The following is a 23,902-nucleotide window of genomic DNA, read 5'->3' on the forward strand; positions in this document are numbered from 1 at the left end:
TTGACTGTTTACCATAATCATTTATTTCCCTTATCTGGCAGTGAAAATCTTAATTAGTTACATTCAGTGTTAACTTCCGTCATCGGACATTTGATCTTGACATTATGACCTTAACTTTCATTGTTATCATCACAAAAACATCTAAATGAATCCAAGTTGTTAATTGAATTACTCTTTCTTTTGTTATATTATCTATTTATCTCGTATAGATCTCGAGTGTCGCATTCGTTTAAGACGCCACAATTCGTTGTGCAGTGTTGCGTCCCCTGGGCACACAAGAAATCTATGATTGTGGGTTCGAATCTCGGTTCGCCTCTATTATGTTTCTAGGCTCAACGGCCCCATACCCACCCTCATGGCTTTAAACAAAGTGGCTGAGACCTGCATCACTTCTGGTTTTCACTTACATATCCAACGTCCAAATGTCACTCAAACATCCTCAGGTGAGGAAGCCAGTACATGAGTTTAATAATCTCTCAGTTCGTGTCAAAGGTCAGAGATGTTGTGATTTGTTTAGTGAGTATTGATCAGAATAGCGAGAATAAAAAATATTTGATAATTGTAGTACTTGAAAATAATGTGTTTGCTTTTAATTTAATATGTTGTTTGAGGAAGAAACCGTTTATCTTTGTAAGTTATATACATGTATCCTAAACGCTGAAAACTGTAATAAACATTCATATATTATTGTATGCTTGTAACACATTCATGCTTATAGCATATAACATACTTTGAATATATTAGCTGCAACCTACAAATTAGCCATGTTATAATACACGTTCAAGAAAGTCTAATCTACAACGTTCTTGCCCTTTGGGGTTATCATACTGCCACGTATTCAAATCAATATAGAAGTGGTGGGAAATACCCATGTAAAACTCATTTCAGCATTCCATTGATGACACAAATGAATGAAATTTAGGACAAACTATAATCGTCATTTGTCCTTTAAGGCTCTGCAATTATCTTTACAGAGTTGCGTCAGAGGTTGGCGTGCCAGAAAGCTATGATCGTGGCTTCGAATTCGAGATTTGTTTCGAGTTTTGTCGATATCATAACCGTGCTCGTGGGTTTGGTCAACGTGGTGAACGTCAACGATCTGCATTACTTTGGACTTTTCACAAAATGGAGCCATGATGAGCAGGTTTCCAGAAGACCAAATAAACAGGCGAAATTCACTTCTATGAAGCTGATTAAGTGGCATCGGGATAATACAAAACTATCACAAAACATATTGATATCCCTGTGGTGATTCCGGGTTAGATGAGGTTTCAAGCACTTCAGTCTAATTGCGAAACGGGTGGTCAGAATCTGTGATGCTGAAACCATGCGTTCATACGTTCTGTCACTTTTTCAATGATATAGCTAGTCTGTTGATAACAGCGGTATTGTAATTCTCACAACAATAAGTCCTTGTTTCTCAGGACCAGCGAACCCCTAAAATTGGTGCTTCTTTACCCGTTTTTCTAGGGCAATGTTGGAGAATTCTTTTTTTTCCTTTGGCCTTGAGTCATTCTACTTTTAAAGAATTGTAACCAACTAAAAACAATATATAATAATTAACTTCCTTTCTACCCAGTCAGTTTTGAAAACGCAATGAGTAAGAGAAAATGATGTTTCCCTCGTTTGAAGTATTGAATAAGAGGGAAACTACTTTCTCCTAGTGGAACGCTCTATAATCAAGGGTGGTAACTATGCCAGTAGATGGCGCTGAAATTTAGGGGTATTTAAGTGTTGGGTGTTATGTTGTCGCCTCTCTCGCTTGATCTCACGGCAGTTCAATTAACAACATGTAAATTTATTGATTTTTGACATATGTTTTCTTTATTATATCGTTCATATATGTTTTTCACGTGTTTGAGGCATTTCGTTTGAGATGTTGACGTGTGGCGGTGAGGCCACATTCTGTTATGGTCACGTGTCGCTGTTGACAGGCCATGTATGTTGATGATGCTGGGGAGCTGTAAAAATACTCATTGGTATAATTGTTTTTACCATCACATGTGTATTGTGGCTGCAGAGCCTTAAGAATACTTTGTATATATGTTTGCAGTTCATTGGCTACACAATATACGTGTAGGCTGCAGAGCCTTTAGAATACTTGGTCTTGGAAATGTTCGGTTAGCAGAACCATTATAATACTGCTGTAATGGGTGTCTGTCATTCATGTTTGATGAGTAAAATAAAAATATTGTGCATAATCTGTTTCTGTTAAAGTATGTATGACGTGTGTGAAATGTAATTCAAATACTGAATACTCCCCAGTTACAGGTGCTGTTGCATTCGTAGGGAGAACACGGTTCCAGAGCCTTTAGTATTAACAAAAGTTCTAATCAAAGATTTTTCGTGTCGGTCTTCAGCCACTGTTACCATCAGTATATTTATGTATGTTTCGATATGTTATATTATATATGCTATGTTGCATCATATGTAATAATGGTATATGGAGTGAAGTGATGATATCACTGTGGTGTGTTGCGTGTTGTGCTTCGTAAATAAACTGCCGTGTACCGCACAGCCGTTCAAGTGTATATATGTGTTGTGTTTTAGATGTTATTATTGAAGTTTCGTGTGGTTCAGGAGAATATGTTAAACTTGGCCTTAAAAAACATTCACTCACAGTTCTGATCGTGCACAGACGTACAAGTGAAGAATGAATATCATTAATATTAAAGACATACCACGTAACACACCTCTATCTCAAGTTTTGTCACCAAACGGAGGTACTCGCTCATCACGCTGAAGACACGGGCTCGATTTCTCACGTGGATGCAATGATATATGCCCTAATATTGCCTTTACGCAATTTACGCTTATGACAGAACGTTTATCTTGTGAAATCTTTATTTCAACTCAGGTGGAAACGTCAGTTGTTTTCAAAGTTCGTTTCCGCGGATCACAAAAACAATAGTCTGTCGTTACTCCACACAATATAATCAGTATTCCTATCTTGCGTCACGCGGTCATTTCTCAGACAAACGCGTGCAGGAACGTACTGTTATAACATGGTGTCAATCAACGCAACATTCAATCTGATTCTGAGTTAAAGTCATGTTCCTGGGGCAAGAAAAGACTTAATTCGTGTTCTAGGGTGCAACAAGAAAGTCCCTTAAAAAGAAACCAGTGAAACAGCCTCATCTGTTTCATATTTAAATCTGTGCATAAAGATTCAGAGTGACCAAAACACTTTTGCATATTAATTTTTAATATCTCTAATACCAGATGGTAATTTACCATCAGACACCATTTCTGTCGCTGATGGGTCAATTTGGAAATCTCATCCACATGTCTACCATATGACGCTCCTTGGAATCATCGAAGAAGGTGAGGTGAGGTGAAATGGGGTTTAACGTCGCGTCCAAGATTATTGCACTTGTATAGCGACATGCATGAACGTGTTTGTGTGTGTGTGTGTGTGTGTGTGTGTGTGTGTGTGTGTGTGTGTGTGTGTGTGGCTGCTTGTACTGATGCCGATTTATAGTTCTAGCACACTGAGATACCATGCCGCAGTTTAACATGAATACCCCACTCACACACAGTATACTGAATCCGAGCCGACCAGTCCTTGTTTTAGCCCCTGAATGCCGAGCGCCAGACAGGGTAACAATAAGTTCCATCTTTTAACGTCTTTTGGTATGACGCGGCTGGGGATCGAAGCCCGGATCTTCCGCTCTCCGGGCGGACGCTCTACCATTAGACCACGGAGGCGGTCCATCGAAGAAGGAGTGTGTTCAAGTGTTCCTCAAAAGTTATGGAATACAGACACCAAAGGCTGGAACTGCTGAATATCCCTCGACGTAAAGGGGAAGTTGATTAAGGGAACATTGAAGTCATCCCTTTTGTCATACATACATAATTATATACTGAACCGCAAAAGAAACGTCAACCCAAGTAACATTGCATGAAAAGTTGTCATTTAAATATCTGTCTAATTTTTGTCCAAATTTCTAAAAATGAAATTGGATGATAAAAAAACAAAGCAGATGAGAATAAAACCGATCGCCCAAACGCTTCACAAACCGCCCGGCAAGTAGCCAATGCATTTCAAGTCAACGTAAGGACCATATACAGGCTCCAGCAACGGTACCAGACCACCAAGACGACAGATGACCGACCACGTAGTGCAAGACCAAGGGTCAACACCCGACGTCGGGATCGTAAGATTGTGCGACAGCATCTTCAAGATCGCTTTGTAACTGCTGCGGAAACTGCTCGACAGAACATGTGGACAAACAAGCGACACATTAGTGCGAACACCGTGCGTCGACGATTGACGAGCCCGTCTTCAGTGGGCAACACAGCACCAACATTGGCGCCACCAGCAGTGGAGAAGAGTCCTCTTCTCAGACGAGAGCCGTTACTGTAACTCAACACCAGATGGCAGAGAGAGTGTCTGGTGACGCCACAGGGAACATTATTCGGATGCTTGTGTTGGTGAGAGAGACTCTAGGGGTGGTCCGAGCATCATTGTGTTGGGTGGAATTGGTCTTGAACAGAGCGTGGGCCCAGTGGTCTTCCAGAACATCGGTCCAGGGCGAGGCAATGGTGTCACAACAGCTCGGATAAATTGATCAAGTCTGGAGACCACACACCATTACTCATTTGGCACATCGCCGCAACCACGAGTTTCAGCATGATAACGCCCGTGCCCACACTGAGAGAGCAACAAGGGACTTCCTCCAGCAGAATGGCATCAGAACCATGCACTGGCCTGCGCTCAGTCCCGATTTAAAGACCATTGAGCACTTGTGGGGCGAGATTCAAAGACGGCTGAATGACGTCTGACCAAGGCCGACAACTGCAGTTGAACTGCGTCAGGCGTTCCTCAGAGAGTGGGCTTAAGTGCCTATGGCCTTCATCAACCGCCTCATCCATTCCATGTACATGTATCGACGTTGCACGGCAGTCATCAATCCACATGCGGACACACGAGATCCTGACTTGTGATGCCATTTTCTCAGAGACTAGTGTTGTGTTTCACTTTAAGAACATTTGACACTTTAATTTCAACCTTGATGATCAGTTTTGCCAAGTTTCATCTTTTTAAAATTTCTCAAAGTATGTTTACAGTGTTTGGACAAATAAGGTTTCTCATATATCTATACATGGTGACGTTTATTTTGCGGTTTAGTATAGATGGTTTCTTGTGACTACAAATGTAAGCAACCACTCCGAAAACAAGGTCCAAACACAAGGTGGGGATTTACGTACCTTCAATTGTTCTGCCATCATTTGAAATATATGACACACAAGAGTATCGTTTGCATTATTTATTCACATTTTATACACTGATTTCATTGGCTGTGTTTTTGCCATTGTCCATTATGTCTTCATATCTGAAAATATAATCCAGTAGGCCTCATGATACAAAAAGGATCACAATAACATTTTTACTAAACAAACAAAAAAAAGAAAATTATTAACTGAAATGTATAGAATTATTTTTAGTTATGGCTGTTTGAGAAGTCATTTATTGAAAATGTAAAATAATATTCATTCACAGACCTGCTTGCAACACTTGTCACACACATCACAAATTGTGGCTTGCTTGAGGCTGCGAGTCTCGTAGAAAGTTGCACCTTGGTTACCTACAACGAAGAATATACAGAATAACAAAAAGTATAGTCACACAACAACTTAAAGTTACTGAGAGCAGCATTATCAACACTGAATGCATGACTTCCATACTCACTTGGCTGATAGTAATCGTAGACAGTGACGTAGCTGGGCTGGTTGTTCGTCACCATGCCAGTTCTGGTGGACAGGATGTCAAAGCAGATGGACGTTGTGCCGATCTTAGAAAGAGGAAATGAAATGTATGTGCAAACACGATAAGGTTTCATTCTACATGTAAGTAAAACTATGACTAGAACTACTAATTAAACTGATATCAAAATGAAGGTTTTCAAGTGAGCGGAAGCCACATAATGTTTTATGATAGTTTATGAGAAAATTCACCAAAGTAAAAAGATCGTTCTAATTGAAGTAATTAGCGAGTATTATTTGATCTGAGATATATTACGCTTTTTGACTGTTGAATGTAGTCAGATACAAACAGACGCACAGCTTCTCTCATTTCATGAAATGACTAGAAATAAATGACTGACCCTAGTAGTCATTTCACGAAATGACTGAAGTCACAGTCTGACTGTAACATATACACTATTATATTTCATTCTACTTGTCAGTAAATCTATGGGTAAAACAATATAATATAACTGCTAATTGAACACTCTTGAGACTGATGTCAAAACGTCATAAACCCACCTCATCAAAGTATACAACAACATTTCTACCACGTCTTTCCAATCTCTTCAGACCTGCAACGTTCCCGACTGACGTCATATCCGGATCAAAGCCTGATGGGATAGATATCTCCATCACGGTCATTCCACTGGATCCATCCTTTAGCCATCTTGAAGGGGGAAAAAAGAACTCATATGTCATATTTTCTCAATTTTATATCCCATTCAAGTTCATTTCAAAATTATCAAAGTATTTTTGTCACTTTTATGATTTAAGTACCATAATATGTCAAGGCTAAAACAGATATCATTAATAACAGATAACGGAACAAGTAACATATGTGTTCTCACTTGGTGCAGGTCATCAGTCTGAAGTTGTTGATTGTGTCATCAAGCAGCACGGTGTTGACGTCAAAGGATGGGTTGCCGATCTCAGCCTCAACGTTGAAGAACACATCAACCTAGAAAAGGAAAGTTAACAGTCAAATACTGAAATATATTATGTATGGTTAGAATGATTTTGTTATTTTATTTGATATAATCAGTATTCAATATATGATGAATCATATTCAGCTATTGTCTCATTTTATAGTCAGAGTAGTATGCTATATCCATTGTGTGATACTTACCTCGGCATATGCGACACCTTTACCAGTTGCCGTGATGGACACCTCCTTAGGGAACTTCGCCAACTGGAGACAAACCATTAGATAAACTTTACAACAGAACATTAGATTACAAACATGAGCCATTTAAAGTTACCTCTGTTCCATATTGGTTGCACAATTTATGGAAGACAATTCCAAGGATAAGAATGTCATCAGTTTACAGGGTTTTATGTATCCATGAGCCGGTTTCGAATCGTACCTCTTTTGATTGCAGAACGAGGGCGTTGCTGTCAGCCACAGACAAGTGCTGGTTGTCACTTCCACTTTTGATGTCAATCTCAACATGGAAACCGGAAGTGTGTGCGCGACGTGCATAGTCAGTGAGGGCGTGAAGTGCTACCATTGTATCCTGTGATACATGAGAATCGATATTGTTATAACAAACTTGAATTTATGTCAACACTCAAAATCACTGTACAATTTGAAATAATTTTACTTTTTTTCAAACAACACTTACAAGGGATGTATTTTGCTTCTTAATAGGAATGTACTGTGGGTCAGTAAATATGTCCTTTTAGCTTCCTTTGTTAAGTGACCATTGATGTATTATTCTGAATTTACATTATGTCATTTATTGAGTTTCGAAATGTCATGAGCATATATTAACAATGAATATCAGCATGTGCAAATCCAGGGCCTCGTGGAAGGCTTTGAGCTAAATCGGCCCGTCATGTGCCCTCTTCCGAAAACTGAACTTAATTTACGAGGATCTTAGTAATAGAGTTGATTTGCGTAATGCTGCTTGAACATAAATCCATTGACTTCCCATGGTTCCACACTGACCTGCGTTGAAGAGAAGCCACCATACGGGTTCCTCTGTGAGCTCAGCCAGTTAGTTATAGGAAGACCTCCTTTGAGGTCACCACGTGCAGAGGATGCGAGAAGGCCATACGCTGTTGTCTGGATGTCGATTGGCTGGGCGGGTGTATGTGGAGGAATCCAGTTCGTGTAGTACGTTGAGGAGGCAGTTGTTGGTTCCGTCCAGTGTTTCAGAGTACCTGATGATTACGGTTCAGTGTATAATGAGCATGTAAGAATCTAGCAAAGACCGCCACATTACACTAAAATTATTTTATGTGTTGCACAGTTAAATGTAACTTTTGTTCAATTATTGTCGTTACCAGTAAACACAATTACAATGTTTACCTTGAACCATTGCTGCTGCATTGAGATTACTAAATGTGACATCTGCTACCGAACTCCCTGCCTCTGACAAGGCGTAGCTGACAATGGCGAGAGTGAAGGGGTCCGTGATAGAGGGAGCCACTGACTCCAGGTAATTCGTGGCATTCACGGTGGCATTTCCTAATGTGTACTGACCAATCTGTGTATGGGGAGACATAAAACTATTTGAACCTTTTGTCATGTCACTGTTTCTAGACACTATTAGGCGAGATACCAAATTGATTTCTTATATTCGGAACATGGTCAGGTGTGACTTATGAAAGCCAAATGATCAAAATATTATTTTCCACAAAAATTACCTGTCCGGAAAAAACAAATAAATTAACTCTCTATGAACTCTAATATATATTTGCATTTAATATATTATTACACTCAAATTGGAGGCACAGTCAATTGTTTTCTTAAAAATACGGTTAAAATATTACAAGAGCTCTTGGAAGGAATTTGTTGTGGCCTTTTACGTCGATGTTTGTCTTGGTTTGTTAAAAAAGTCTTGTTCCAGACAACAAGGACCAGAAAAACAGGACTGTTTACTGACGCTCATCCTATCTTATGAAACCAGTCCATTTTAGTATTTCAAGTTGATAAACCTGCACTTCATATCCACCAAACCTAACACATAAATCCAAACAAATAATTAACTTGCCAGGGCCTTATACATCGATGTTTGTCTTGGTTGCTTCATAAAGTCTTGTTTCAGGTATAACACAGAATAGGAAACAGGACTGTTACTATATGCCCGTTTTCGTATTTCAAATCTCTATATTGAACTTACATTAAACTTATTAAACTTACGCCATATCCGCCCATGTCCTGATTCTCCAAGAAGGCCAGAAGCACCATGGATGTCAGAGAGGCTTTTGAGCTCTGAGGAAACAGAAGAAGCGCGACCTTCACAAACGAGACATAGACCAGCAGATGCATGTTATTGTTCATATTAATATGGAGCTATCAGTATCTAATAATGTCATGTCAGTACCTGCATCTGTCTGTCAAACACAAGCCCAGGCTCATTGAAGGATCCATCCAAATTCTGCCTCTTTGACATCCAGTCCAGAGATCTTCCCAAAGTCTGATTACCCACAAAAATGTATGGCCTGGCTTGATGGAAGCTGCGGGCTACAAATGCCGTCAGCCTTCGAAAAATTGAAGCAAGCATGTATTAGGCCAAGTTTTGTGCGATTCTTCATAATGAATGTCTCTATTCATAGAGTATGGTCTGAAGAGGGAGACTCTTAAAACTCACCACATATGTCCTGCCTCATCTCTGTTTCCGAAAGGACTGAAGGACCCGTCATCTCTCTGATAGGTCAGCTCTCTCTGGTAGCCTGAAGGTAATAATGGTCTTGAGAAATGGAACTTTAACGGGAGACAGAAAGATCACAGATACGTCGTTGGGTACCAGAGTATTTAGCAATAATTTATTCATAAATTTAATTTTTACCTAGCTCCAGATAGCTCATGATCTTCGACTCCAGTGCGGGAGACATTTGTTTGGTTGTGTAAAGGTAATCAGCAACATATACATCCGGGGCAAAGGTCATCATATTCTGTTCACCACATCCGGTTGGTAGAGCCAGAAGGTTCTCCAGGTTGTCGAGACTGGTACCGATCAGGTCACCTGGAACACAGGCAATGGGTAAGGTCTTATTTAAGCTGCTTAAATTCTTACGTCAGTGCACTTAAAATAGCTTCCCGCATCCAGATTTATTCGATACAACTGTCACTAAAGTAGAATACCTGTCACTTTGACCCTGACTTTCTCTGACCCAGTCACTGTCTCTGATGGTAGTGACAGTGCCACCTTTTGGTTGAAGTCAGCACCACCTGATGTCAGATCAATGAAGACAGGTGTGTTGTATTCTTTGGGGATGCCTTCTGCCTGTGATTAGAAAATACATATAAACTGTAAACTTTTCATATGGAACAATGCACATATCAATACTAGTATATATTTTTTTATTTAATCATAGCAAAAAAACTCTTTCCATATTCAAAAGAAATCTCTGCCAGTCGAGTGTGCGCGAAAGGGGAGCGTATCCTGCCCCACATGTGGCACCTGTCACACACACATGCAAAGGCAAGTCAATTTTTCACCTGAAAAAAAACACGAGAACATATTGTACAAGTCGAAATAGGGAATTGCATCAGACATCATTTTCGTCACTGACAAAAATTTGCGTCAAATTTGGAAACGTCCTCCACATGTCTTCTATAAAAAGAATGTCACCACTCGATATTCGCAACAACAACTAAATTCAATTTCCTTGCACTTTCAGCCAAACGAATGAAACACAACATAACATATGTACATATCCCTAAAACTACTTAAAATGTTACCTGGACATTGAGCTGTCTCCTGACAGCATCAGCAGCTAGTGTTGTTCGTGCTGACACCTCGATGTCGATAGCTCCCAGAGATGATGGAATGATGGGGAAGTACACAGTCTGGGGCTCGTTAGATTTCACCTGGTGCGAACGAGGGGTATTTCAAGAGTGCATGTGTGTTAACCACTACAATTAACGTGTGAACATTAGAATCACTACTAATGTGTAATCTGTCTAAACCGGACTCGGGCTAACACGGATCTCTGTCAAGACAGGACCAAATGAACGGTCCTTGAGTTTACAACGAGCATTTATTGAAATCTGTTTGATCAAGTAAGGCAATGTATCATGTAAGTGACGCTCTCTTATACGGATTGACATTTCACACATCTTATTATGGCCTCCACTCAGCGTTTGTTTGGGCCGGTATTTGATTCTAAAGCCCGTTTACAGAACTGTATAACACCTTACTGGTTACATTTGTTATACATTGAAAGGAAATGCGCCTGTTGCACACACAACACCTACTGTGATATACTGTGTCTGGTCCTTTGATTCCTTGGTGGTTTTACCGGTACTGTCAACAGCCACGTTGACATAGTCCGATGATGTTGGCAACGATACCACAACCTAATGGACATATTTTTACAATTACTGAAATTTCAGGTAATTGTAGGAAAACGGATTATCGGTGCCAAGTGAATTAATTTAGGTGTTGTTGTCGAACTTTCAACATAAGAAGCAGATATTCCATAATTCCGAGTTGACTTCTGAGAAAACTGAGGATGAAAATGAAGACACTCCCTCAGTCACACCATTGCTGGAACGTCTTCAGGAGCAATGGATGGCGTTATATTTAATTCCTAGCGACAGTGCGTTGATAAGACGTCATCTTGCTATGGACCGATTCGCAAATAATGAAAACAACAAATATTGGCATGATTCAGTCAACAAAGCAGAAATTATAATGCTCAGGGTGAGGTACTGAAAATAGTTGTACCAATATCCTTTCCCCGATAGGTAACGTAAGGCACGTGCACTCAGGTGTGAATAATTTAGTCACATGTAGTTTGTAGTTGAAAATGTCTTCATTGTGACTGATTTAAAGCGACACTCACGTCCACGTCACTGGGCAGGTAGTTGAAGATACTGGCTTGAATAACGACCTGTTCTCCACGCAAAACGGAGGCAGGCATGGAAAGGCTCACGAAGAAGGGACTGAAGACACGCAGCTGAAGAAATGAAACGTTAAAGTCAGGCTTAGACCATAAACATTGTGTGTTTTTAGATATGAAATGAGTTAATGAGGCCTTTTATGCTAGGATATTTGGCACGTTACTTTTCAAATTTGGGATTGAGAAAACAAGTTACACATCAAGAAAAATATTCATACGGAGTGAGTCCGAATTATTTCCAGGATCACAATTTCATTTAACATCTTTCAACATGACACGCACCTGAAGAATGAAAATAACACAAATAAAGGCTGAACTAGAAATCCGTAATTAACAAAACATTGTATTTCTGTTTCATGTTGTGTGAAAACAAATGTACTGGCATGGGGAATTCGTGAAATATTTTGTCGTACTGACTCTACAATTTCTGCACGAGCAGTATGACTTCAGTCGTAATTTAGTTTTGAGGGGAGGCCAAGTATAAATTCATCATTGAACCTTTGTGGTTGTTGGGGCTACACCAAGTCCTGTGGCAGAGTTGACAGCAAAGGCGCTGGCGACCCAGGAGGTGATAGTGTCAGGCACGGTAGTACTGATGTTGGCTTTACCGTCAGATCTGGACAAACAAGGTGAGTTGTAGATGAAAAGACGCACCTGTTATAAACACATGCAAAAGTCAAATGTTCACCCTAAAACACAAGGGAGAACAGAGTACATGTCAACATGGAGAATTGACACCATTTTGGTCACAGATGCGCCGCATTTGGAAATGACCTCTACCGCTCTGTGAAAGAGCATGCTCAAATGAATCTAAAAAGTGAAATGTTGACACCACGAAGACATAAGAATTGCGTGTATATACAGACAAAGTACATACACGTGGTGAACAAAGATTCAATTGTTTAAAAAAATATTCAGTGGATAATATGGACAAATGTACAAGGTAGGGAATTACCAGTAGATTGAATTTGCCTGTTCCTATTTTTATGTACCACGTGGAACTTTATCTTTCTTTTCAATTGATCACGTATTGGTTTGATGACGGGAGTGTATAACAGTTACGTGTGTGGATCTAAAAATCATTACAATTTCTTACCCAACAGTCTTATTGATCCATAGCCAGGTCTCAGGGAATTCCTGTCTGACCCTCTCCACCTCCTTGACCTTCTGACCTGATACCGATCCTGCTGTGAGGCCATATGACATCCCTCCTAAGATTTCAATATTCTATAATGTATCTGTTTTTTAAGCCTTTAATAGGCATTTGGGAATTTGAGGAAGATGACTCCAAGCGACAATATCCTTTCAATAATCATGAGGATTTATGTCCAAAACAGAGTCGATTTTAGGATTTCGACTTCAATGAGCTTGTGTTTATATATGACTATCAAACAGTGATCACACCAGCTGTTCGCAAAAAGGTGAGCGTAGCCTGCCCCACCGGTTGCACCCGTAACAAACACATGCACAGGCAAATCTTCAAATACATGGGCACATAAGGTACAAGACAAAATGTCATGTGTCATGTTTTGGAAATGTCCTCCACATGCATAAAACTATTTGAAAGCTTTACTGAAGCCTTGAATGTTGTAACCTTGATCAAGCAACGTTTGAGCAAAGGCGCTTTTATCATGAGTCGGGAGGAGGTCAAACAGAGAGTTGCAGGTGGATTGGAACAAATAGGGTTTTAACAGTTCCAAAGCGTTGGACCGGCCTTTGCAAAGCGTCGGTCACCAAGTGACATATTTCTGGATTGGGGCATAGACAGGAGCTGACTGTTACCAGACCTGAATGATTTTACTGGTTGATATCGTTGTATCAATTCACTGATTTAAGGTGGATCGATGTCATGAAGTGCTTTGTATACTAACACAAATATTTGAATTAGGTGCGTTTTGCGATCTGGAACCAGTGTAGTCCATCAGTACAAGAGGAAGATGTTCGAACACACGTGTTATCACTCTGGCAGCTACGTTTTGAACACGTTGAATTTTATGATCAGGTATTTTGGCAACCCATACAGGAGAGCATTGCAATTTCCTGATAAGGCCAATATTTCTAATATTGTAGTATGCCAGTTTGCAGACGTGAATGATGTTACGATCGAGGCTAAAGCTGAATCCTGTGTAACCACACGATTGCGTGCCTCTATGACACTGTCGCCAATCGAGATACTTAAAGCAAAAGTTAAACTTCTTCGTCAACTTATCTTGTTTTGACTTAGCCAATCCAAGCAGAAATTCAGATTCATAAAGAAACAGATAAGCACGAACATCCTACATCTTGTCTCAACATTTACCTCCAAATTTGACATTGTTGTTATCAATGAGGAAGTCCAGCAATTCGTACTATTTTGGACGTACAAAATGTTAAGATAAATACCACAATGAAATACATATGGTAGGGATTTAAACATTAAATTTAATAAGATCCAAATATATCAGACTTACCCAATGCATATCCTGGTGAAGCAGTTGGGACTGTAAACGTAAAACAGACAATGATAAAACATACTTTGGAGATCAAGCAATCACTGGTTTGACAGACTCAGACTCCATTATATATATACATAAGACAAAGAAAATATCGAGGAACAATGTTGCCTCAAATATACGTCACAACATGTGTGACTAACGTGACTAAAACGGAAACTAATATACAAGGAACTTAATATTTTGATGCATACTCGACTTGCTTATTATTTATTCGCCCTGATTCTGATCACCGACTCGTCAGTACCATGTCAATCCTTATGGGTTTCATCTTGGGGATAATGTCTACGACTTACACCAATTTGAGTTGGTCCATGTTAAGCTGACATGCCATCACTATAAACTCATTCAAATCGTGCACATATTTCTAAATAGTTGCCTACCTAACATCGCTGTTCTGTAAACTCTGAGCGCTTGGGTCAACTTTTATTTAATTTTTGTTGCTCCTGTAATAATTGAAAAAAGCGTTTTTGTTCATCGTGTTTGATTCTTTCAAATGATGAGTGATTGAGTGTGCATGCATTAATGATGAAACATACTTACAAAAGTGGATGTCCTTATGGTAGTAATGGTAGTATTTGGCATCAGTGATTACGTTAAGTCCTGCGTCCTGAGGCAAAACAAATATTTATTTAGCACCTTTTTATGAGTGCTACTGTTATATCATACGGTTTTAATAATTCTTATAATTGGATGAATCAAAGTTTCAAATAAGTTCTATTATCAAATCTTTTCACGGCTTTCATAATCTGGCTTATGATAATTTCACTGCTACTCAAGAATTACAAAATATATATTCAGACTGACCCCTCTTAATAATATTATTCCATCAAATCTCTAAAGGTTCACAGAATGTCATTATAACACAGATTTGATCATTTGCAAAACAGCTTTCTGATGCAGGTTCAAGAAGTAGAGGCTTATTTTATAATTAAATTATATGTTGAAAAGGTGATACTCCAGGTTCTGTCACAGATTAAACATGAATAAAGTCAGCAAATAAACTGACAGATATGCAACGCACTGATAACATTACATATATAAGGACATAAATGTGATAAGACAAGTTGCGAGAGACAATTTAAAGCATACATATGGAGAAATAATTTCAGTTAGTAAACAAGATCACCTACCGAGAAGACGTCAGCAGAGCGTGTAGCGCTACTAGAAATGGCAAATACTTCCGGTGAGAATTCTCCATCAGTTTGTCCAGAGCTGTATGTCTTCAGTTCATCCAGAACCTGTACGTGACACAGAAAGCAATTCATGGCCAATTAAAAAGTGAGAAATTTTAAATTTCTTAAAAGTAAAATTGTCTTCCACAGGAAGAGTTAATGTATCTTTCTTCCTTCTATGTTTGCGCTGATTCATAAGGATACAAGTGGAACACACTGGTCTTGGTAAATTTCATCCCGTGTGAAAAAAGTTGCGTCCCGAAGGTCTCATGATCCGACTGCCGTTATGACAACGTTTACAACGTTTATCAGCACATTGAGCTGACATCGGTCAGAAGTTGTTTTTTCTAAATTTTTCCAAAACAGACATATATGGCGATATATAATTTCAACATGTTTGTCCATTGCTATTGAACAATATGCCACAAGAAATCCTAGAAGCAGAAAATCTGACTTTTAACAGACACGCAAAACTCCAAGAGAGACTTTGACTAGATCAATCATGGTCAATCATGGAAAAAGGGCTGCATGAATTCTTAATTTAAAATTTAAAATATACATATGTTCATATTGCATCCAATGAGCAGTGTTATTCGTATATGATGGCATTTGAATGTGTTACTGGTTTGTATAGGGTAGTCATTGATATTCAATCTGATAGGCATTCATCCATAAACATTTATGTGATTTTAATATGACAAATATTTTAATGAATAAGGATATTTAACGTGACAGATATGAGAGACGCATCCATGTCACCCGCTGACCTGATAGTATTGCTGGATTCACTTTGTCTGACATACAGTGTTGTCCTGTGAAGTGCGAAAAGAAATATGCTCTGACCTTATCTGTGGTGATGTCATTGCCGGACTTGAGAAGAAGAACACTTTGGTCGACAGCAAGGAGATTGACAGATGACATGGGATCAGCGCTGACCAACACATCAATGTTGTCATGTGGCTTAGAGTCGTTCCTGCTGAAGGCAATGGACACCTGAAATAGCGTATCAATTGATGTTAAGATGTGGAAAATATGTGCTAACTCAGGCTCCATATTGAAAATCTGATAAATATATCAACTACATTTTACCTTGTTGTCAAAGACATCATCAACACTGAAACTAAGACTGTCAGCAACAACCTCCCCTGATGCCTTGACGTAGTAGGCGATGATGTGAGCTGTTGGGGCCATTATGGCAGAGATGGGAACATTGAAGTGGACAGGATTCTGTCCGTCAACAGTAACTTGATCAGTGATGTCAACAGTACCCCGGGATAACACCTACAAAGAAAATTGTATCTGCATTTGAGTGTCATGGGTTTTTTTCCCTAATGGGCGTAAAAGGTGGTTCAAGCTTAATGTGATATATAAAATTTTCTTATAACTTTCCCTTGGACTAAGCCAGAAACCTATGATTGTGGGTTCGAATCCCATGTTTGTAGGTTTGTCAGCACCATACCCCTGGGTTTCACCGAAGTGGTAAACGCTGAGACCTGCTGCACTTCGGGCTTTCCTCCCACATTAAGCTGTCACACCGTGATATAACTGGAATACTGTTAAAGCGGCATTAAACCCACTCACTCACTCAATTATAACTGTTCACGTCTATGTGAATGTTTGTGGATAAATTCATGTCATTGGTATACATGGCACATGGTGTACAAGCAGATTACCTCGTACGTTATGAAGGGTACATCTTCTGTCAACTCGATGCTAAACCTAGCCGTCTGACCCGCCTGAAACAAATTTAGCAACAGTACATATCTTTACGAATCACATGTTTTCGAGGAAACAGAACAACAACTTCAAAAAATCGTCAAAGCCTCAGTGATAATCATCCTTGTACATATGTTACATGACAAATAGTGCAATCTTGCCTACTCTGAGTGCCTTGCTGGTGAGTTTGAGTTGCATGAAGTTGTCACTGAGGGAGTCCTTCCGCTGTACTCTGAGAGTGTCGGATATCTCCATATAGTGAACCTGGAATGAAAAATGTTGTGAACTGATTTGGATCTAAGGGCGATGGAAAAAGTCCTTCAATTAACAATGAACGGTCAGATCAGCTACCGGCCATTCTTCCTCACGACTAAACAATCTAGTTTACCATGGAGGTGTTAAAATGGTTATCAATTGTCTACACGTCTTATACATCTATCTCAATTTGACAAGTTTCGAAGTTCGGACTATTAATTTTATGAAGAATGTAATTATTTAAAAGTATTAATCGATTCATATCCAACCTTGACGTCAATACTGGTGGTGTTCTCGGGGATACGCATGTCCACAGGGATGATGCCAGAGGCAGGGATGGTGTAGTTTTTGGGAGGCAGGCCGTAGTTGCCAGTAAAGGATGAACAGGAGAACTCGGACTGGTCATCTTGGGCAATACGGTATGTGACACATGTGTACACCCCCACAGGGCTGCTGATGTCAGTCACAGGGCGGCCGTCTTGTTGGGAGACCTTGACCTGTAGCGTTAAATCCAATAAATTGTATATAGCACGAGTTACGTGTAGAACTATCAAAACGCTTACAAGTCAAAATCGTTTGATTTGTAGACATGTCATCATATTTCAACTCACATAGGCCGTATAAGGAAGTTTGGGTGAGAATGTTTTAGGGCTTGAGTTGAGGACTTCAATCTTGTGGGGGTATTGGTGGTACTTGACCGAGCTCGACCCGTTCAATTTCACGCCCGTCAACTCCTCCTTCACGATGGCGACAACGACGACAGTTTGTTCAATCAGATTGCGCTGGAGACGTTTGATGTCAGCAATAGGAATGTCAAATTTGGCTTCCCCGTCAATCTGTCCATATCGAACAATATATCATACATGTTTGTATCTTGTCGAGAAAACGTTTTATTTTTTAGAAGATGTGTGCACAATTTAGATGTGCGTCTCTTAATACTACATTAATCAGTTGTGCAGGTATTTTGAGCATTTCATTTAAAAATAAGTAGATTATTTTCATTTTTTTATGTTTTACATTTACTTACTTTGACTTTGAATTGGATATGCCATACATACTTTTCATCACAGGCAAATGGCAAAATGAATCACTCACTTCAGAAGCGAAGCAGTGAATTCATTTAAACATTCCCAATAAAGTTATTTATTAGAAAGAGGAGTTGGTAATCCTATAGTTTGTCTACCTACGGGAAATGCAAGTTCAACATATTTGGGAGGTTTTCCACAGTAGTCGTTAGCGACGTTCATGTGTGTGTGTAACTCCACCATACCCTTCACTGGCTTGCCGAAGGTGTACCTAGTGTAGAAATACATGCATGATAGTGTTTCAATGTAGAAATGGAATGGGTATGTTTATGTCAGTCGCATCAGATTAAACTACCCAAATGAATAACTCAGCGCATACATGGAGCAATACTAAAACCATAATGTGTTGTAGTTTGAAAACGAGTTATCCAAATGGCGATCTGAATAGTAAACTTACTTTGCTTTCACTGTTCCAGATAACTTTATATCGGATGTGAGGGCGAAGGAAGGCAGATCAATTTTTACTTCAAAGCGTGGCAGTTCTAAAACAAGAAAATGGTCTTATTAAACTTTATCATCAGGCGTATCAGTTGGGATGTCAGTCAGGATCAGTAGGATGCTTTTTCCCACTGCATAAATCAAATTGTCTAGTGATGGATCGGTATACTAAAGCGTGATAGAATGCACAATGACCACACTGCAACTTGGAGGATTTTTTATTTGAAACTACAAGCTTGAACATAAAAATTAGTTTTGATACACACACATGGATATCTTTTATCTTATCTGACATACAAGTTCTGTCTGAAGTGGAGTTAAGGGAAACATTATTTGACCTTTGCTTAGCTATGTAGATCATAAGTTCTTTGTATTGCTACTATGAACTGTCCCACAATCAATCATTATTTCGAAACGTTAAGCTAGAAGTGAACACTACATTCATACTTACGGTATTCGGCAACTGTAAAGGCTTTAGAGGTTACGCTTACTTGCTCCTGAATAAAAAAAGCAAATTTAAATATATATGTCATTTTCGAGAGATAAACTGGTATGCAAAATAACCAAGGTGGGAAGGAACACCAATACGGAGATGTTGTGGACAAACTTAATTTTACCACATTAGGGGGACAGTATTTTCTTCGGTTGGGGGGACGAACTTCTAAGAACGTTTCAAATTTGAAAGGACAAACCACTCCAAGATTAGCCGATCACAAATTTTAAGGTGCAAGATCATTTATGCAAGGGTTCATGTTACAGCAGGGTTATTAAATTGTTCAATATAGATGTCGCATTTCTAGAACACATTGTTTATAAGAAAACATATAGGAATATATCGTTAAATAATATCTAAATAACAAAATAATGTTGATCTATATATGAAAGACTATAACCAACCGCTGGTGAGACTCGTAGAGCCCAGTCTCCCAGAACAGTCTGATCTGCCAACTGGAACTCCCCAGCCACAACCCCAGAAGTGTCATGGAGAGCCGTCCACTCCTTCAGGATGTTATTGTTAGGATCCTGAAGCGAATATCAAGGGTCTACATAGAACTGGTACTATAAATGTTCATATGTAAATGAAAAAAGGGACTTTCTCAATAAGCACTAACAATTCACTTACATAATGGTATATTTTGAATAAAATATTCCCGAATGTTCAAAAACAATAACTTGTTATAGATTGTAGTTACATTGATTTGTTATTGTATTGAATGCTTATATAGGTCGTGTCAGTTATGGTTTTGAATGACAAACTTACCACAAGGGATATGTCGAAAGTCCCTGTGTACATCTGCAAACTGGGGTACACGCCAAACGCTCGGAAATGCACTGAAGCATAGGAAATTAATCACTGATTTAACTACATGTCCCGAGACATTCTTACTGGTGTTTTGGAAATGTACCTTGCTATATACATGACTGCCCAGTACAAACAACTGAGATAATGAATATTAAACATCAAGCCAAAGAAAAAGGAAGGCTTCTTCAGTTCCATGTTGGAGTAAAATTACTTAAGTGTAACTTGAAATAAACAAAGAAACAAATAACTTCATCATCACATAAAGGTTACATCTATTTTCAGCTCACCCATCTGTCCAGGCTTGTAGATTGCCTTGTCAGTTTGTACCATAACAGAAATATACTTGGAACGGAGTGTGATTGACATTTCTCGTTCAAACTGGAGAGTCCCGCTTCCCCGGACATGGAGAACATAACTTCCATCAGTGATGTCCCGTGGCACCTGAAGACAAAATATACAGAATTATCTGCACGCGAATATGAAGCTTCAGAAAAACATATTATTTCGCTTCAATCGCTGTCACTGATTATACAGAAAATGTCGATGGTATAATATGCCCCCCTTATGCTTAAAGATTAGTACCATTTATCTATGTCTTTTTAAAGTGACATGAGGGTTGTGACTTTGAAAAACAGTTGTTATTACCAGTATGTGCACCAAATGTACTGTGAAATGCATTATATAAGTGTGGGTGATGGTGTGTGTCTGTGTGTGTATCTGTCTGCATGTCTGTGTATTTACGTGAGTGTGTGTTTTTATCATGTGTGTCATTGGAGTGGAAACCCCACTGATTTTCAAGAATATACCCAGAAGTCATGGTAATTATATTTAGAACAGGTTGGACTGATAGAGTTGTGTAGTGGTACTTATCTATGCCCGAACGAGACCACAGATCTACCTGATAAACACTGAAAGATTTAAAAATACTTACATTCAGGGATATCGTTCCAGTAGTTCCTGAAATGCAATGGTGGTAAAAGTGCTGAGAAATTATAATTCTATTTTTTCAAAACATCGTCATAGTTAAGGCCTGATATTTATTTTCCATTCTGAAATAAATTTGTAGATCTTTTATACACATCCTACTTTCACATTTCTTGTTCTTATTAAGCCAACAGTTTAAACAACTAATTATATATAATTGATAATATGAAGTTACTACAACGTATCAACAACGATTCTTAGTCAGCACCAAAATCATTTTCATATTGTTTTATAACACCTATTATGGAGACAAATATTTATGTTGATTAGTAGCACGATTTCCACCGATTCTACGGGGGTGGCGGGGTGGGGGTGGGAGGGGACAAATTATGTTTTCACTTTGTTTGTTTGTGTGTATACTGACGTTATATACCTTCCACAAAGAAGTTCAGCATTGTAAACCTAATACTTCTTGAGAATACAGCTGTTTTTAACATGTGAATTTTACAGATAAAAACTAACAATGACATCATAATGATTTCGACAAACCAACAAATTGCTCAAGTTTAGCTTCCTCAGTCAGTTTCAGGAGATATATTTGCAGTCTAGAAGATTTAGAAGCATGGTCAAAGTGCAAAGGTGAAATCAACGTATTAATACGTTAAGACAGTGTAAAACGGAACAGATCTTGAGTCCCACTACAAACTATATGAACTAAGGAGCAAAAGAAACTACACTTCTCGCTTTATCATATGTTTCATTTTCAATTGAAAATATCTTAAGTTAGTGATATTATATTGTGTATCCAAAAATGAACTGCACTGACGCTTATTCAACACTCAAATAATACATAGCTTTCTTTTTTTTAAATAATTTGAAAACAAAAACTTAATATACATAATATAAAACTGATGATGGGTATCTTTGACATGACATTTTTGAAAACCAATACATTTGATTTGACGGCACAAATTTACATTTCAAATATGTTACCAGTCACAAACTTATTTTTGCACAAAATTACCCAGCCACAGAATTACTTTGTACAAACTGTTGCAGGATTGAGTGATGGTTAAATTGACACAATCAAATTTAACAACAGTTCTTTCAATTTTCAATTTCCTAAACACTTTCTTTTGCCCCTGGGTTTACATACATGTACCAAATTTCATTTCATTTTGAATAGAAATGGCTGAGTAATGGTAACAATTATGTTTTTTTCAATATGGCTGCCACAGCGTCCATGTTGAAAATCGGATCACAACCTCTTGATCAAATTTCGGTTTTATCATTGGTTGGAACAAGTGTGTGAAGCTTCAGCTTCATGAGTGCAGTGGCTTTCTGGCGAGAGGGGTGATAGATGACTGATGACTGACAACGCTTGCGGACAAGCAGGTCATGACATGATCTCAGGTGAGCTTAAAGTACACTTGGAGTACTACACAAAAAATCAATTATAATTAGCTCAAAATGATGTTTTACCTTTAGTAAAGTCCCCTTTAGCCATCATTACGGGGATCCTAAAAGAATTGGTGTAGTTGTTCCATATGCGTTGCAGTTCCACTTGTACATGGACGTTGTTGGTGGTGTTGAGGATGTCGATGCTGACGTTGAAGGGCATCCCCCGTTGCAGATACTTGGAGGACGTTATGAGATAGGAACCGCCAGAGCTACAAGAACGTTACGGATTAGTCATATATCATAAAGCTTACATAAAGTTATTTAAGTATTGATTTCAATTTATTTTGCGGTAATGGAGATGTTAACGCAAAAGCTTGTGTGTACACTTTGCCTAAATCCGATTTACACACTGTGCACACCCGTGTTTTGACATTTTAACCACACCAAAAATGCCAACATGATAGCCCCCACTACCTGTCATCTGCAGTTGTGATTCCCACGCCGACAAAGAAAAGTAACCACAGCATCCTGAAACAAAGTAAAAACACAACTACTTACCTAGCAATGTCAACATGGTGAATATGCACGGAGACGTGTAAGTACACTATGAGAAACAAGCTGTATTTTTGCAAGTATAAATCCGCTATCTGTTCTCGTAAATTATTACACAATGTCCCAAATTCAGCGTTCATATGATAAGACAAGCATATTTGGTCATCCTTGTAAGATGTTCAGGTACATTAAAATACAGAATTTTAGATATTTTTGGTGAACAATAACCAGCAACTTATTCAAAACGTAGTGTGTATTCATCAATCAATAGAAAAATTCAATTGTATATTTCATCCCAAAGGTGAAAGTTTCTCTGTTAGTTAACGTCCACTATCATACACTATGCTAACAGACCCTTACAGGTATGGCTTATAAACCCAGACAACATAAAAAGGTTTAGATAACCAGCAACATGGGAATCGATGTTTTCAGACTCATAAAGTCCTCACACATTTGTGAAGTACAACACGTTTATGTCACTTGTCTGGTGTCTGTAAACTTTTTAACTTTCTGAAACATGTGAAATCTCTTTCAGATTAGAAGTAGCCAAATGAACAGCTTTTCCTTCTTTATGTTTTCTTATTATCTTACCTTTTGTTTGTGTGCACCCACTTCAGGAGAGACGGTTTGCCTGCTTACCAACTGCTGTCACACTATATATACCAAGGACTTATCTACAGTTCTTGTGGGTGTCTTATCTTTATGGCGTGCTGGCGATTCACAGATAGGGACGTCGTTCCTGGTGGTGGTCACCCACCTTCACACCTACTCAGTGTCACAGGACATCTGATGTGTAGCATACACAGCTATGCTGAGAATTTTATAAGTTCACACAAAATTCGACTTATTCATTTGACGAGTCATCAATATTGCTGCAAACATCACATTCGACCTATTCATTTGACGAGTCAGCAATATTGCTGCAAACAATACATTCGACTTATTCATTTGACGAGTCAG

The 23,902-nt window shown here is 38.8% G+C and overlaps 1 protein-coding gene across 1 annotated transcript; it reads right to left on the reverse strand.

Annotated features, from left to right (window-relative positions):
* Window positions 1-5,255: 5,255 nt before the first annotated feature.
* LOC139449395 (CD109 antigen-like) lies at window positions 5,256-23,582 on the reverse strand. The gene is made up of 38 exons (XM_071230762.1): window positions 23,534-23,582; window positions 22,865-22,918; window positions 22,472-22,659; window positions 20,997-21,022; window positions 20,353-20,506; window positions 20,024-20,094; window positions 19,660-19,785; window positions 19,214-19,259; window positions 18,722-18,806; window positions 18,427-18,535; window positions 17,851-18,075; window positions 17,509-17,736; window positions 17,150-17,248; window positions 16,942-17,004; window positions 16,358-16,549; window positions 16,112-16,261; window positions 15,227-15,334; window positions 14,637-14,703; window positions 14,052-14,081; window positions 12,698-12,812; window positions 12,100-12,217; window positions 11,545-11,658; window positions 10,955-11,056; window positions 10,439-10,567; window positions 9,839-9,980; window positions 9,543-9,719; window positions 9,345-9,426; window positions 9,078-9,234; window positions 8,894-8,965; window positions 8,060-8,237; window positions 7,697-7,911; window positions 7,113-7,262; window positions 6,875-6,937; window positions 6,597-6,706; window positions 6,268-6,415; window positions 5,693-5,795; window positions 5,506-5,588; window positions 5,256-5,336 (listed from the first exon to the last, which is right to left on the reverse strand). Exons 2-38 carry the CDS (start codon window positions 22,915-22,917, stop codon window positions 5,331-5,333), a joined length of 4,284 nt encoding a protein of 1,427 aa, XP_071086863.1. The 5' UTR covers window position 22,918; window positions 23,534-23,582; the 3' UTR covers window positions 5,256-5,330.
* Window positions 23,583-23,902: the final 320 nt, after the last annotated feature.

Source organism: Haliotis cracherodii, unplaced genomic scaffold (assembly GCF_022045235.1).
Source record: "Haliotis cracherodii isolate W230 unplaced genomic scaffold, xgHalCrac1.p SCAF_8, whole genome shotgun sequence".
Classification (NCBI taxonomy): domain Eukaryota; kingdom Metazoa; phylum Mollusca; class Gastropoda; order Lepetellida; family Haliotidae; genus Haliotis; species Haliotis cracherodii.